General features: G+C 44.8%; 1 protein-coding gene across 1 annotated transcript; it reads left to right on the top strand.

Moving 5' to 3' along the window:
• The first annotated feature begins 123 nt into the window (after window positions 1-123).
• On the top strand, window positions 124-16,800 carry zc3h4 (zinc finger CCCH-type containing 4). Its single transcript, XM_079560258.1, has 14 exons — window positions 124-418; window positions 2,215-2,497; window positions 3,859-3,963; window positions 4,480-4,654; window positions 6,302-6,444; window positions 6,506-6,587; window positions 6,678-6,814; window positions 6,886-6,987; window positions 7,061-7,180; window positions 9,665-9,769; window positions 9,850-10,253; window positions 10,333-10,586; window positions 10,658-10,885; window positions 14,508-16,800. Exons 1-14 carry the CDS (start codon window positions 339-341, stop codon window positions 15,974-15,976), a joined length of 3,687 nt encoding a protein of 1,228 aa, XP_079416384.1. The 5' UTR covers window positions 124-338; the 3' UTR covers window positions 15,977-16,800.
• The last annotated feature ends 1,059 nt before the right edge of the window (window positions 16,801-17,859 follow it).

Below are 17,859 nucleotides of genomic sequence, written 5' to 3'. Positions count from 1 at the left end.
AAAAGTCGTCTTCTTATGACGTCAGATCTTTAACTGTCGGACGGACTCGGACATTTCCGTACATTGTGCGCCGTCATCTTCGGCATATCCCTCCCTTCAGTCGTTGATGAAGACGGCTCGGCCATTTTAAGTTTGTCAGTCGTCATTACATGGCTACAATAGGACGGACAACGTCAGGACAATTTCACCATATTTACCTTACAACTGTAGTGGAGCATCACCTACTGTGAACTGAAACGCTTCCTAAATATCCAAAAGTAGATCCTAGTGAAGTGACGCACAAGCCAGTAGTTCCAGTGCCGAGTGTCATTTTTGCTACCTCAATGTAGCGTGTGGGAATGGCTGTGGAAAGCATGACTGTCCATCCAAACTCCCCAACCTCCAACCACGAACACAACAGTCTTCTGACTGACGAAAGGTCGAGTAATTCTACACTCAATATCAAATTATTTATTTCTCCTGCTCTTTTACACAAAGCCTGGGTTATTTTTCTTTATTTTTGACGAAGGGATTAAACTCGCCTTTTCTGGAAAACAGGTACAGTGGTAACGACAACGCCAACTGGGAGGCAAAACAGGATAAAATACGCCCTTAACTTTTATTTTGCCAACTTGCCAACGAAAGGCTCATTAGAAAAATGTGGATATAAGACCGCGGAACTAGCCAACGCACGGTGTCTGAGCTGTGGTACCGAATTCGAAGAGAATGTGAAAAGTCAACAGACTTCCATCATCAGCTGTAGCTAACCTTGTGTTTTGGTAATGAAGATCACTTCGGTGTGGCTTGCACGAAGTAATTTGGCTCATTAACTTCATTTATGAGGCCTACTGTGAGGCCTGGCTATGCTAGGAGAGTAGCTTGTAAGCTAACGATAGCCAAACGCTCTGAGCTGATGCGACGCGTTTTAAAGGGCATTACTATTTTATTCAAAAAGTAAACCCCATGACGTGATCCCGACAACACAGGGCCGTCTCTATATTGTTATACTTTGCAGCCTACTTGGAATATGTTTTTGTTTCATGTTGGCTACGTTCGCGCTAGCTTCTTGGGAAAACACGGAAGTGTTTATCACAGTGGTTGCGACATAGAAGCAGGACCATTTTCGTCGCCTCAGACATTTTCCTACCTGATTAAATTGGTTTACATTAGAACTTTAATTGTATTTAGCTGAGAATCACTAAATATCTATACATCCATCAAAGGAAGCACATCTGCAAAGTATCCAAAAGAAGAGAGTCACAAATGTTCCCCTGGCTCTCCTTTGTTTTGTTTCTATTCTGGAAACATCCCTCGATCCCCAAACAACCCCTACACTACAATATATATATATATATATATATATATATAAAACAGTTATAAGTGCAAAATGTGAAGAAGCATGTCACAGTAAGTAACCCCGCAGTTATTATGACCATTCAATGGATCTAGCTGTGACAATATTCCAATGAGTCTCGTTTTCCCTTACATTGGCTACTATGCAGTCAGAGCCTGTTTGGTTTGGGTTGGTAAGTTTAGCCTACTCAGTCAAGGACTGGCTTTAAGCCTAAGCTAAAAGTCAGGCACAATTTTCTACAAACACCAAAGTTGTACATAGCTTAATTAGGGAGTTTGTCTTCACCAAGAAAATTCACTTCAAATCAACAATGCATTTCTATTCTATTCTGTTACTTCTGTTTGAAGTCATGTGTTTAGATCTCTTTTGGGCAGCTAGATTTGGTCCCATTTAAGATCAGATCTTTTTGTGTGTGTGATCGAACGCCAACATTACCACATTTCGTAATGTAAACATAAGTGTTTGGTTGGTTATCGGCCTACGCAAAAGTCATCCCACCAGGGTATGTATTTAAACACAGTGTTTTAGTGAGCATTGTAACAACCAGTGATACAGGTTAATTTCCTGGTTACTGTTTGTTCTTGAGAGCTCATGTAACAAGTTAATTTTTCCATTATGAGATCAATAGTGTCCTATCTTAATATCATACACAATATACACAAAGCAAAGACACTCATTAAGTATTTTTAAAAAAAACTTAAAAAGAAAGCAGCTGTTATCTATGAACGTTTTTTCAAGTCACTCATAATACCTAAAAAATTCTCGGCTTTAAGACCAAGAGCAGTTTAAATATGGGCTGGCCTGATCTTCTGGTCTGATATAGACCACTTCTATCAAAGCAATAGAATACTGAGTTCAAATGTTGAACTTCTGGTGCACAGGCCTGAGGATGGTGAGCTGGAGGAGGGAGAGTTGGAGGATGATGGGGCGGAGATGGAGAAAGACGACACTGGCGCAACAGGCGGTGGGGACGGAGCTGACGAGGTTGCCCCCGGGGCAGGGGAGCCTGGAGGAGATGACAAAACTCCGCGCAGCAAAGACCGGCACCAAAGCAGTGACTCCGGGGATGACAAGGCGCATCGACGGAAGAGGAAAAGGAAGAAAGAGAAGGAGCGTGAACGAGAGAAGAGACGCTCCAAGAAGAAACGAAAATCCAAACACAAAGTGAGTACAGCACTGATGTGAGCTTGGTTGGTAATGACTGTTTGCCCAAATGTGGGTGTGGGGTATAAAACTTGAGCTCTAATGTTGTAAATAGAACAATTATGCTCTAAAAGCTAAAAAATACAGATTTACAGGTGAAACTCAAGAAATAAGAATATCGTTAAAAAGTGCATTCATTTCTGTTATTCAACCTAAACTGTGAAACTAATACATGATAGACTCATTACATGCAAAGCGAGATATGTGTAGCCTTTATTTGTTATAATTTCGATTACTATGGCTCAGCTTGTTAAAACCCCAAATTGAAAATCTCATCAAATTAGAATATGAAAAATTGAAATTGGACTGTCAGCCATAATCATCAAAATTAAAACAAAGGCTTGACTGCAACTCCGTAACTGCGGTCTCTATATTAAGCTCGTGCATGACGGCACCTTTCTGAGTGACAGTGCAGGATTTTAGAGGCAGTTGTGGTGAACAGGTCTGAGCTCATTCTACACATTAGGACATGGCTGGAACATGTAGGGGGAGGAAAATACTTAGTTTTAACATTTTTAAACTCTATATAGTCCCTTCAAGTTGAATTACAGAAATAAATGAATTTTTGAATTCTTATTCTAATTTTTTTCCACTTTAGTCAGTTTATTCGGTCAAAATTATAACAAAAGATTTACAATTCTCTCTGAGTTTCACCTGTACATGTTTACTTTGTTACATATTTATTCTTCTGTGCTGCATTTAAGATCAATGAGTTTGCCATTTTTTTGAATCCATCTTCAGGGCAGCAAGTGTAGGGGAGTGAGGGGCATGAGTGAGGAATGCCCAAGGAGGGTTCATCATTCACCTACTTCCGAACAAAAAATGTGGCTTTAAGATATCCACACATTCGAAAAGTGAACATAACTAAGGGATCACCAGCTTGTCCAGAGCTGAAGACTACTTCAAGAGCATTGTTTGAGGGCACCAGTATAAAGATAAAAGATAGACAAAATATTTAAAATGACAGAAACAACTCTATTCAAGTAATCAGAAATAGAACAAATGTATTTTGCTGCTGCAAGGGTACCATGATGCGACACCTTTGTGAACAATTGTTGTATTCTAAGGGCAACCTCCTCCTTTCAAGGTTTGAAAACATCATCATGGTTTGTGAATGAGTGACTTGGTTGGTGGAGGTTGGAGAGGCTGGTGCCACAGATTGGCGACCACCTGCCATATGCTCACCCCAGGGCAGCTGTAGCTTGCTACCATTGAGTGAATAATGATGATGATGAATAACATTATTATTACTACACTATTATAGTATATATATGTTGCATTTTTATTTTAAAGTATTTCAATTATTATTTCCTCTCTACCAGCGCCATGCCTCCTCCAATGACGAGCACTCAGACTACAGCGAGGACTCCGACTACAGCCCTAGTGAGAAGAGGAAGTACAGGGAGTACAGCCCTCCATACCAGTCTGTAAGTGCTAGCATTCTCACAATCATATCCCCATTGTGTGACTGCAATTAGCACCAAAACTGCAATTTAGGCGGATTAACATCATTGGCAGACATCATAATATCGCTGTTATTGTTTACTAAAGCAATTCCCGGATGTTTTGGTCAATGGTTGGCAGCAGCTGATGCATCCAGGCGTTTAACGCTGTTTTATAAAATTATCGATCCGTTGCAATGCAAGGAAAAAAAATGTCTGTCTGTGAACATTGTTTTTGCCTATCTTAGAGCTACTATTGATTTGAAATATTAAATTCTTACCATATCCCCCTGTGGTCATATGATCCAAACACTCGCTAATTAATGTTCAATGAATTGTAAATACTGTTGTTGATCAGTTCAATGCATGTTCAAACATTTGTTTCAATTGGTTTTATTTTATTAATTTTGGGTAGAAAAATAAGATAACAAGCTAAAAAAAAAAAAAAAAAAGGTGTATGCAGCTCAGTTGACCGTAAACTTCACTCTTTTCTGTTCTCAGTCTCATGGTGCCTACAGTGGCCCCAAGAAGAGGAGTTACGGGGCCTATGACAACTATGATGAAGACCACTATGAGGGTGAGGAGGAAGAGGACTTGGCTGATGAAGAGTATGATGACTTTACCAAGGAGCTAAACCAGTATCGAAAGGCCAAGGAGGGCGGGCGCAGCGTGAGAGGTGTGTCCCAGTGGTTCTCTGTCTCTGAAGGCATTGACTCCATCTCAAACACGACAAATTACCTATTCAATAGCACACTTAAAATATGAGTGTGGTCAATATGGCAATTTTTGTTTTTACAATTTTTTTTTTTTTTTGGGGGGGGGGGGGGTCAGCTTCCCTTGTAGCCTCATTCGTACAGCATGAGCCAATATGATAAATAGTGATTTAAATGAGTGACCAGTGACAGTCACAGTGACTTACTGTTTCTTCTATTCATTTAGTTCATAATTCACTCTTCTCTCCAAGGTTAGTGCTTAATATGATGTCATTTTAATTGTTCACAGTGAACTGAATCAAACATTGCAAATCCAATATTACCTAGGGACCAGGTCTGCGAATTAGCTGTTGGCTCTATGGCCTATGAACATGGCATCTGTTATTTGTAACAATGCTTCCTGTTCAGTCCCTATCAAATAAACATATAAATAAATAAAACCTTAATTTTGTGACTAGTGATGCACGATAATGCCAATTTTAACCGATAACCGATAACCGATAATTCCGCATGTCCCGATACCGATAACCAATAATGACACCGATAATTATGTATATATATTTGCACTTTATTTTGTGACAAGAACTCGCTGTAACAGTTCACAGTTCTCCCCAAAATGTATTAACTCTACCAAGCAATATACAAGTGTATAAATAAAAATCAAATAATGAGTTTTACTTTGGGTTTGGGTCTCACCTTTTTCTAAAGCTGTGTTTTTTTTACAGTTCCATCATGAGCAGGTCTGTCTCTGCTCATCTGTGTCACATCTTATTTAAAAAAAAAAAAATAATAATAATAATAATAATATTACTACTACTGCTTAATTCCTAGTATTTTTCTTTTTGTTGACATCATACTAATGAATTCTTATTTACAATACTGGAATATAATCCTGCATTGGGCTCATTTATTCATTTGTGCCTCGTGTGGTAAAAAAAAAAAAAAACATAGCTGCGTGGCTCATGTAAAACTCCTCTCGTTCATAGCGCTTTAATCGCGGGGCTATTGTGTTTATTTGATCAGAAATGCTAAGATAATACATGTGTGTTCAGGCCCCGCTGTGTTCCAGTAATGCTCACTTACGTGAGCGGGTCCGCGGTTCGCATTTCCTCGTCTTTTTCTCATTTTGTTGCGGTGCTAATGTTGAAGTGACTTCGATGTAAAAAGTCGAAAAACTCTTCCTTCACGGAGAGCGCCTGCACACAGCTGTTTTGCTGGAATACTCGTCGTATTTTTCTGCTAAAACCGTGCACAAGTCGGCCGTGGAGAGCGTATATCTGCTGCTGTAAATGTGCTGTCCTGAGTCTGCAGCAGCTCCGGGCTGCAGGACGTGCGGGGCGGCGCCGCCGAGAGAAAGGCAGCGAGCTGGAGCCGCAGATTCAATGTAATTTGAGCTTATAATTATCGGGCCTAATTATCGGCCGAATTTTTTTTTATCGGCTTTATCGGGGATGGCGCCAAAATGCAGATAAATGCCGATAATTATCGGCGGCCGATATTATCGTGCATCCCTATTTGTGACCCTTCTGTACTCTGCATTATGAGGAACATCACACTCACATGAATCAAGCAATAGTAAGAGTAAACCTGTACGTTGTCTCTCTGTGCAGGCACTCGGGGGCGTATGAGGAGTCTACGGGGCCGTGGAGGTGTGAGAGGGGGCCGCAGAGGCAGGGGGGGCAGTCGAGGCCGCCCAGGACGAGGGGGAAAGATGGCGGACGATGATGGAGAAGGTTTTGGAGAGGAGGTGGAGGTAGGACCCAGACCCTCTCCCATGTGCTGTTAGTGAAGTACTGAGTGTGCTCTTCCCTCAGCAGTATGCAGACGAAGAATATGACAATGACGAGGACTATGATGACTATTCACATTACAGGAAGTCCAAAGACCGGGGCCGAGGTGGGTCTGGTCTCACCACTGTGCTGTTCAATTCAACTCACGTGACAGATACTGTAGTTCAAAGTGTTGTTTGTGACTGCTCTGAATCAGGAGGCAAAGGGGGGCGTGTGCGAGGCAGAGGGCGGGGCATGCGAGGGATGCTGCGTGGTGGAAAGGGCCGTGGTCGCGGAAGGGGCCGTGGGGAAGGAGGACACGATGATGACCACACTGGAGACGTAGACAATGGGGTGAGGTCCTTCAAACATCTCAGGGTGTTTATGGGAGCCCAGCAGACTGTTGACTGGTGTTCTGTGTTCAGGACGGGCCAGCAGAGGGGGGCAGAAGAGGCCCCCATGACAAGCCCATGGACAAGAAAGGAAAGCCCATTTGCAAGTACTACATGGAGGGCAGATGCACATGGGTGAGACGTTTGGTTTATGCACTACTTCTCTTAAGAAACCATGTGAGGTAACTCGTTCTTTTTCTGTTACTAGGGGGAGCACTGTAATTTTAGCCACGATATGGAGCTGCCAAAGAAGAAGGAACTGTGTAAATTTTATATCACTGGATTCTGCGCCCGCGCCGATCACTGCCCCTACATGCACGATATCCTTGTCTGCTCTTTCATGTTGTCTATGCACTCTAACCTACTCTCAAATACTCTTATGTGCTCTCAAATACTCTCCAGTACTCTTAACATACTCTAACGTACTCTCAAGTACTCTTAAAGTAGTAGTACTTTTTTGTCTTGCAGACCCCATGGATCCTTTAGTAGTACTCTGTGTACTCCGTCCATCATTATATTTAAAGATGATGATCAGATTCACTTTCTAGTGAATAGTCCCATATACCCCCTGATAAGTCCTCAGGCACCCCAAGGGGCCACTATACCTCTGATTGGGAACCACTGCTCTAACGAACTCTAGCGTACTCTCCAGTAGGGCTGGGTATTGATTCGGATTTCCCAAATTGATTAGATTCACAAGGGCCCGATTCAATTTGATTGATTTTCGATTCAGTTAAGGATATGACGCAGTACCAATTTTACTTGGAAATGGAAGACATTCTCAGAAGAACTAATGCCACAAGCAGAAAGAAACTAACTTAAAATATTAATATTTACTTTATATTTAATTTAGCCTAATGTGGGTGCATTAATCATGTATTTTGTATTTAATATGACCTGACCAAAGCAAAAAATATTATTTTATTATGGGATTATTGGGACATTCAAAGGAAAATGTATTAATTAAACTCAGCCATACTCTCCAATACCCTCCCAATACCCTCCAATACCCTCCAATACTCTCCAATACCCTCCAATACCACCCAATACTCTCCAATACCCTCCAATACTCTCCAATACCCTCCAATACCACCCAATACTCTCCAATACCCTCCAATACCCTCCAATACCCTCCAATACCACCCAATACTCTCCAATACCATCCAATACTCTCCAATACCCTCCAATACCACCCAATACTCTCCAATACTCTCCAATACTCTCCAATACCCTCCAATACCCTCCAATACCCTCCAATACTCTCCAATACCCTCCAATACTCTCCAATACCCTCCAATACCACCCAATACTCTCCAATACCCTCCAATACCCTCCAATACCCTCCAATACCCTCCAATACCCTCCAATACCCTCCAATACTCTCCAATACCCTCCAATACCCTCCAATACTCTCCAATACCCTCCAATACCCTCCAATACTCTCCAATACCCTCCAATACTCTCCAATACCCTCCAATACCACCCAATACCCTCCAATACCCTCCAATACCACCCAATACTCTCCAATACTCTCCAATACCCTCCAATACCCTCCAATACTCTCCAATACTCTCCAATACCCTCAAAAACTCTCCAATACTCTCCAATACCCTCCAATACTCTCCAATACTCTCCAATACCCTCCAATACCCTCCAATACTCTCCAATACTCTCCAATACTCTCCAATACCCTCCAATACTCTCCAGTACTCTCCAGTACTCTCCAATACCCTCCAATACCCTCCAATACCCTCCAATACCCTCCAATACTCTCCAATACTCTCCAATACTCTCCAATACCCTCCAATACTCTCCAGTACTCTCCAGTACCCTCCAATACTCTCCAATACTCTCCAATACCCTCCAATACCCTCCAATACCCTCCAATATCCTCCAATACCCTCCAATACCCTCCAATATCCTCCAATACTCTCCAATACTCTCCAATACCACCCAATACCCTCCAATACTCTCCAATACTCTCCAATACTCTCCAATACCACCCAATACCCTCCAATACTCTCCAATACCCTCCAATACCACCCAATACTCTCCAGTACCCTCCAATACTCTCCAATACTCTCCAATACTCTCCAATACCCTCCAATACCCTCCAATACCCTCCAATACTCTCCAATACTCTCCAATACCCTCCAATACCCTCCAATACCCTCCAATACCCTCCAATACTCTCCAGTACTCTCCAATACTCTCCAATACTCTCCAATACTCTCCAATACCCTCCAATACCCTCCAGTACTCTCCAGTACTCTCCAGTACCCTCCAATACTCTCCAATACTCTCCAATACCCTCCAATACCCTCCAATACCCTCCAATACCCTCCAATACCCTCCAATACCCTCCAATACTCTCCAATACCCTCCAATACTCTCCAATACCCTCCAATACTCTCCAATACCCTCCAGTACTCTCCAGTACTCTCCAGTACTCTCCAATACCCTCCAATACTCTCCAATACCCTCCAATACCCTCCAATACCCTCCAATACTCTCCAATACTCTCCAATACCCTCCAATACCCTCCAGTACCCTCCAATACTCTCCAATACCCTCCAATACCCTCCAATACCCTCCAATACCCTCCAATACTCTCCAATACCCTCCAATACCCTCCAATACCCTCCAATACTCTCCAATACCCTCCAATACCCTAACACAGTGGTTCCCAACCTATTTTCCTTGAAGCACCCTCTCTTCCCCTCGCCTGTTCGCCCCCCCACCCCTCCTTCTGTCCCCCTCCCGTCCTGCAGTTCATATCTGACTGTTCCTCCTTGACTCTGGCCCACGGGAGTTTCCCTGTAAGCTGTTCCACACCACCGGGAACTGTGTGAACGGAGACGAGTGCATGTTCTCCCACGACGTTCTCAACGACGACACACAGGACCTGCTCAGCAAGGTACTGTTTCAGCAGCGCCGGCACTGTGGCCCCGTCAGGGATCAGTGGGCAGTCGTTTAAGTCTGTGTGTGTTTGCTCAGATGTTGGCGGAGGATGCTGAGGCGGGAGCAGAAGATGAGAAAGAGGTGGAAGAGTTGAAAAAGCAGGGTATCAATCCTCTCCCAAAGCCCCCTCCCGGAGTGGGGCTGCTGCCAACTCCGCCCCGGCCACTCCCGGTGGAGGCCAGCCCCAGTCCAGATTTCACTGCGGACTTTGGCTCCAATCAGGGCCCTCCTGTGGTGCCCATTGCCAACCCCCCTGCGACCCATGGTCCTGATGACGGTCTATACCCAGGTGTGCCCCCAAATCCCACAGTCCCTCCTGCACCCATCGGACCTCCCCCTCATGCGGCTGGAGGGGGTGTAGGTCCAGGAAAGAAAATCCCATCCTTGTTTGAAATTAAAGTTCAGCCAACAGGGCAACTGGCACAGAAACTCTTAGTTCGGTGAGTCGCGCTCTGTGACATGATACTGACTGAAGTAAGCATCTCCTCCATGTGAATGTTACTGTGGGTTATGTTTCAGGGGCCAAACTCCTTCAGGGACTCCAGGGCAGACTGCTGCACCTCCAGGTGTGCCGGGTGCTCCTCCCACACACTTCCCCACACCTGGGGCTGCCATGGCTCCTGACATGGAGTGTGGCCTTAATGGGGTGGCCATGGGAGCGGGATATCCAACCGATCCTAGAGGGCCTCCAGGGCCTGAGCAGGGCGATGGAAACTATTACAATAATTTTTTCAATCAGGACGGCAGTCAGTCAGAAGGAGCCATGTCTGAAGGTGTGTGCACATCAGAGAGCACGGCCTCCTGTTGAGTGTGGGACCCTAACACTGCATTTGTTTCCTCACAGGGGACACTTACCAGGGATTCTCTGGGGACAGCAGAGCAGCGTCAGGTGCACAGTCTAGTGGCCCTGAAGCATCCAATAGCAGTAGTCAGGGAGGGGTCTCAGTCCCAGACTTCCTGCCTCCTGCCCAGAGGGTTCTGTTCATGAGGATCCAGCAGAAACAACACGAGGAGGAGGAGCGCGCCCGCAGGCAGGCTGAAGGAGACCTCAGCAAGAGCCGCGAGACTGAGGGTAAGACCAGGGTTAGCTGTTAGGGCCCGGCCAATGTAGAGTTTCAGGGTACCAATACCAATACAATATGAAGGGATTATGATTTCATTTTATTGGTAAATACACATTTTTGGATCTCCCCAAGTCCCAAATAGCCCATATTTTTACATATATTACTACAGCAAGGATTCAGTCGTAAAAATAAACATTTCGGTTTCGTAAAACAGCTTTGTAAAAGGCAAATTCATTGTTTTATAATGAACATTACGTTTCTGAACTATTTTTCTGCAGAAGTTGTGGAAATATAAAGAAATTATGGGATAAATCAGAGGTTACATTAACCAAAGATTCTCTGTCATTTATGGAATATTTTTAGCTTTGACAGACAATTTTGAATGCCGTTCGTCATTGACTGATTGAAAATCAGGCTGTAATGAAAGTTCAGACAAAGCGCTGATCTTTCTCTGAGCGCGCGGGGCTGTGTCTTCACTGTTTACACCGCATGGTTTCCTTTTTGCTTTCCGCACGGCAGCTGAACAGCTTATGGATCTGACAGATCTGACATCGGAGCTGAGAGCACATGCTGTTGGACAAACACACGAAGAGAGAGGAGATTCATTAGATGTCTGAGACTTTTATGCACGAGTTTATCCACATTTCAGTTGCAAAATTTGTATTCCATAACTCCGTTCCGATCATGTTTAGTGAAGCTCAATTCATCCTGCAATCTCGCGTTTTTTTCTAACATAAACAATATGCAGCATATATAAAGGAAATATAATATCTTAAAAATGCTCATAATGAGAGATTAAATACATGAGGGATTTTTTACAAGCCTGTCTGGCAAAATGAAGGAGAGAAATTATCCCTAGCAAAACCACTGGTCTAAATTATTTTTAGCTGAAATTGGACACAATATTTATCCCATAAGTCTCACGTTGTGGCTGATTTAATTTTGAATATAAAATATTCCTCTCATTCCTCTGTCTGATGGAACATTTACAAATCTTAAATGCAACATACACTGTTTGTTGTGCCTGTGGTAGTACTGGGCGATATGGGAAAAAAGCATGTATCACGATATGGACTATTTTATAAAAAGATATATATCATGATGTCTCACAATAATTTAAAGCACGTTTTCAGACATTCTGTGAAAAGTTTGACAAAAATATAATTGCTTACTTTTTCAACTTTATTTGGAAGCAGTGGCATCGCTAGGGATTATTTGTATTTTCTCAATGTTAACGTAATGCTTAAGAAACAGTGGTGGGCGAGCAGTTGGCATATGCGTCTCAAGCTGCGTCTATCCGCCTCTTACCTCCTGCACCTCTCTGTCCTTCGTGTATTTATATAAATCCTGTTTAGTGTCCGTGTGAAAAGCAAAGTCAAACCACACGGTGTTAAGCAGTGGAGTAGCTGCTTTTAGAAAGAGCCCCACACGGTCAGAGCAGCTGGTTCAAAGCTAAAAATATTCTGTAAAGGACAGAGAATGTTCGATTTATGTAACCTCTGTTTTGAAGTGACATTTAACTGAACGATAGACTACACTGTGGGAAATAACGTTGAGTGTTGTAGTAGGGGTATATGTCCAAGAGATGACGCCGTTGCTACAGCAGCTGACAGCAATAATGTAAAGCACCGTCGCAAAAACAGTTTCCACTTTACCAGTTTCTTATTTATTCCTGTTTATGATCATTTATATAAACTTAAACACTAATACATTCTTAAATAATTGATTGAAATAGGTTAGAAACTACATTAAAAGGATTGTATTTGGGCCTTAAAATGGAAATCAAAAGCATTAAATCTGACTTGCCTGTAGAACCCCTTTTTTAACACAGCCTCTGACTACATTTGCAGTAAATGGTCTCAACTTATATAGCGATTTTCCACCTACATTAGGCACTGAAAGCACTTTACAGCAAGGATCCACGCACCCATTCACACTCTCATTCATACACCAATGTACGCAGACACTGGGGGCAATGTGGGTGTCTTGCCCAAGGACACAACGACCTTCCGATCATGAGACGATCCGCTCTACCAGCTGCTGCGCAGTTTGTGGGTCAGCTCGGTGGAACCTGGGGGGAAGCGAGAGGGGCGTCCACACACTCCTGATGCTTTGTGAATGTAATACAGAAAAGCTAAACCTACACTTCCTCCTGTGCTGGGCGTGATCAGGGAATGCTCCGCTGATCAGATCGCTGTGTGCCCATGACATGGAGCAATACTTTTACACAAATTTCCACCAAAAGAAAATCCAAACTCCATTTACTTTTCAGCCATGGGGGGGCAGTACACACATGGTTCTAGACGGTTTGGGACTATTTAAAGTTAAATAAGTTAAGTGGGAACAGCAGATAATTCTCTTTAACTACACTCATGAGGCCCAAAGTCATTTTCTACCATATTTAGTCCAACCTCGTGACTGGCCACGGTTAATAAAAAATGTACTGCCATTATTTTTACATGTACCCAGAGAAGCTAAAAGTTTGCAAAACAGGAAGTGAGTCAAAACATGTGCTCAACACTTACCGCCCAGATGTATTAGGTTTGTCAGTAATAGATTGCTTTGAATCAATAAAGAAATACAGAGGGTTGCATAAGTATCCGCCCCCTTAAACTTTTTTACATTTTACTACGCTATGGACCACAAACATAAATATATTTAATTAAAATTTTACGTGAAAGACACACACTAAGTGACACACAATCGTGAAGTGAAATGAAATATATACATGATTTCTTTATAAATGAAAAACTTAAAGGTATAGCGGAGGATGTTCTATTTCCGGGTGGATCATCAAGACGATTGGTCCTCCTAATTGTCAATCATTCTGGTGATATGCCTACGTAAGGCCGTCGTGCGCGCTCGCCCCTTGTTCATTTCTGCGCATGCGCACTTTCAGGCCTATGTGAGTTACGCTGTCAGCCATTCATTGCTGCTGCAGACGCACCGAGTCGTTTGAAAATGGCAGAAAAAGTGTCTTCGAAGTGTATGAGAAGAAGAGAAAGGCTTCAGAAGAGAGAAACAAGAGTGTTTTTGGGAGATTCTTCCTCCTCGGAGGCAGGTGGAGGCAGGCGTTGCGCATGCGCATTTTTGTTTTTAAAGTGGAGAGGGTGGTTCTTTCCTAAAATTCTGGAAAATCCTCCTGTATACCTTTAACAGTGGGGTTTGCAATAGTATCCATACCCCTTTCCTCTTAGTGTAAGCAATTGCTTTCAGAAGTTGCCTGAATGTTGACCTAATGACGAAATAGTGTCTGCCCGTGTGTGATCCACAGTGCATTCAATCTTCTACTTGACGCAGCAAAAACATTATTTAAGTATGAATTTACGATAATGTAATCTAAAATTGTTGGATTGTGATGAGTTGAAATGATTACTCAAATTCACTTGAGCCAAGTTGATCTGATGGAGAGCGTTATTTTGCATTTTGAGACTGATGCAATTGTATATTAAGATCTGCCTGTAATGCTGCTCTTTTTGGAGCTAGAATGTGGAATGAAGCATTTGACTCACTGTTTATGTAAAGCCACCTGAAGAGCCCTGATGGAGTTGAACCTGTTCTTTTTAACTAGTTATACTAAAGTGCTAAATAAAATTGTTTTTTAAAAACCTAACACTTTGCTCTGTCCAGGAGACTCGGGTAACTGGTACTCCAGTGAGGACGAGGATGGTGGGAGCAGTGTGACCTCCATCCTAAAGACCCTTCGACAGCAAACACAGGCCCCATCGAAGGCAGAGACCCAGCCCAGCGACCCCCGCCTTCAAAAGCCCTCCACCACAGCCCCTCCCTCCCGCCCCCTGGATCCTCGATTAGCCCGGGACCCCCGGCTGGTCCGTGCTGGCGATGTCCCTCAAAGCACAGACAGCGCCTCTTCAGGTCCCCCTGCGGACCCCCGCCTGGCCCGGCTCACTACATCCCAGCAAGCCTCCAGCCCAAAGCCAGACCACCCTCCAGTGTACAAGCCGCCCCCCCTGACATCGGCACCAGTGGAGGAGGAGGAGCCAGAGCGCGTGTTGCGGGACAAGCCTGTGCCCATCCCCTTGGATCCCCTGATGGGCCTGCAGCTCCGGGACCCCCGGCAACAGCTGCAGCAGTTCAGCCACATCAAGAAGGACACTCTGCTGCCATTGCCGGCTTTCTCCAAAGCTGTCACCTGGTCCCCTCAGGACCTGCTGCCCCTGCCCCTCCCCAAACAGGACCCACTGCCCCTGCCCCCCGGTATAGTCCCAGCCCCGTCCTTAGACCCACGCATGTCCCGCGCCCTGACGCCTTCTGTGGAGCCTTCTTCAGGCTCATCTCTACCTGACCTGGAGCTGCTTTCCCGGATCCTCAAGACGGTTAACTCCAGTCCGAGCCAGAGCCCCCCCCTGCCCTCTGCTGCCCCCGCAGACAACAAACCGGCAGACCCCCGGACTGACCAGCGCTCCGACCCAAGAGTGTCTCGCAAGGGCCCTTCCGATCCTAGGCTGCAGCAACAGAGAACTACCTTGAAGCAGGTTTTGGATCTAGCCCCGTCCACGTCGCCCCCATCAGCGTCCCAGTCGCCCCCCACCACAGCCCCCTATGACCCCCGGCTGCTGTCCTCTGGAGGGGCAGGTAAAGTCGGGACATCTGTGGCCTCAGGGAGCCCCAATGTGCTGAGCAACATCAGCCTGTACGACCCCCGCACTCCCAAACTAGACTGTCCAGGTGGGGGGGGTTCGCCCACAGAAGCTCGCTCTGACTCCAAGGGCAAGTCTAAAGAACCTCTTTTCATTCGCAAATCTGCTTTAGAACAACCTGAGCCCGAGAAGAGATCAGAGCAGGGCACTGACCGCTACAACAGCTACAACCGGCCCCGGCCTAGGCCTGCCCCCGACCCAAACTCCAGTGCCCAGGGGGGGGGCTCGTCGGGGGCCTCGGGCCAGGCAGGGGCTGAGAACCTCGCAGTGCCCTCCTTGTTTGGGATGGTGAAGCAGAGTAAGGCTGGGGGTGCTGGGAGCCCTTTTGAGGGGGGCAGCCCAGCGGACACAGAACAGACCTCTGCAGAACAGGACAATGGCTCTCTCAAAGACGTTTTTAAAGGCTTTGACCCCACGGCCTCACCTTTCTGCCAGTGACCCCCCCCCACTCCCTCTGCCAGTGACCCTCCCTCCCCACCTTCCAGTGAGACCCCCCCCTCCCTCTGCCAATAAAGTGCCGCCCTCAGGAACACTCAAAGTCAGGGTCGTTGGTGTCAAGAGTGGATTTTTAATCATCTAACACAGCCCTTCCCAAAGTCCAGCCCGTCGTGGCCCTTGGCGATCCAAAGATCCTACGGGCCCCTCCCACATTATGAATTCACGTGTTTCAAAGAAAATGTAACCTTTTTCCTCATTAATTTCGCAGTAATTCTCATTCATTTTTGGATGAATGATGAGTAACCTTTCCTGCTTCAGCTCTGGGACTGCTTCATCTGTGTGGAAAGTTTCATATTTAGCCTCTGTTTCCCAAGTGTCTAACCTGATTCTTGGAGCCTCTTCAACGCAGTAGACAATCACGAGCCTTGGTTGTGGTTTGGTGCTTCCTCTGTGGTACTGTCCTGTATATGTTCATTGGTTCCGTCTGCTGACATTTTTTTTATTGATAGCATTTTAAAGGTAAGAACAGTACCACAGCAGAAGCACAACATTTCAAAGCTCCCATTGCACTCACTCTGCAGTTAGGAGTGCATCTCCATATTGTCCACTCTGCCCACGCTTCTGTGTGTGTGGAGGGGGGGTCCTGAACTGGAGATCGATGAGCCTGAAGTCAAAATGTTTAATTTATTTTTATACTTGCATCCTTTTATGAAGCCTGTAGGATAAGAGTGTACCGTTGGACTTATTTTTGTATTGCTGTGTGCTCTTGGACGTGCGGACGGCGCCGGATGATTTGGACTTGTGTGTTTTATGTTTGTAAGTTGACAGAGCCTGTACAAGGGCGTGTCTGCGTTTAAATAAAGTTGGCACATGTTCAACTGGCTCCAGTGCCATGGCTCCTACTGGGGTTTGCATTCATGAACTTTTTGGGTTAGTCCAATGAAGAGTGTTTTTTTCATAAGTTACATGTTACATTAGTATGACATATGGTGCAGACTCCCAAGCTTTATTTGCAGTCATTCGTATTTGAAATGAAACCGTCTCAAAGGGGTCAGAACTGGAGCCCCAAAGGAACCACCTCAGACTCTGTTCATCTACAAATGTTTCAGAGCAACCCTATTTTTCTAGTCATCTTATTTATGATGCAAGATGACAGCATCATTTTCATCATCTTACATAAGAATAACGGTTTAAACGTTCTTAAACAGTTTTTAAACTAGAAACAGTTTAAGAATGGTTTCCTACCGCGCTCCAAACTGTTGGACCGTCTGATTGTCACCATGTGCTTTCACAGAACAGCATGGACTGTAGGAGTGTGCATAAGGCTGAAATGGCTGTAATTAGTGAGACATGTCTGTAGTGACGTGAGGTGATTCGTAGCACTGAAATGGTCAAATGCTGATGTCAGCAGGTGCAACAGAGCGTTTTGAGTTCAGCAAACACAATATGTGAATGTCTAAAACATAACCTGGTCAGTTTTTCAAGAGAACACTGAACACTTGAGGGCCTGTGTGCGCGGGGCTAATCCTGTTTGGCCCAGAGCTACCTGCTGCGTGTATATTTAGAAGCCCAATCCTCTTACAGGATGTAAACAGAGCGACTCCTCTCATATCGGGCTGGTTCCTGTTCCTGGACGCCACACACACAATGCCGTGTTTCCGGTGCAGATATCCTGAGGGCCAGCCTGTGTGTGCTTCACCTCGGCTGGAGTCATCGAAAAACACTCTTCATCCTGTTGGGCTTGATCCCAATGAGTAATGTGTTCTTTACTGTTAGGTGCAGGCAGTGCTTCATTTGACCACCATCAAATCAAAATTAGATTTGATGGTTTGGGGGAACGCATTCCCCCAATTGGGTAAAGGATCCGGGAAATATTTAGGACG

This window comes from Gobius niger, assembly GCF_951799975.1.
Source record: "Gobius niger genome assembly, chromosome: 1".
Lineage (NCBI taxonomy): Eukaryota > Metazoa > Chordata > Actinopteri > Gobiiformes > Gobiidae > Gobius > Gobius niger.
This window is presented reverse-complemented; position numbering and strand designations above follow the sequence as displayed.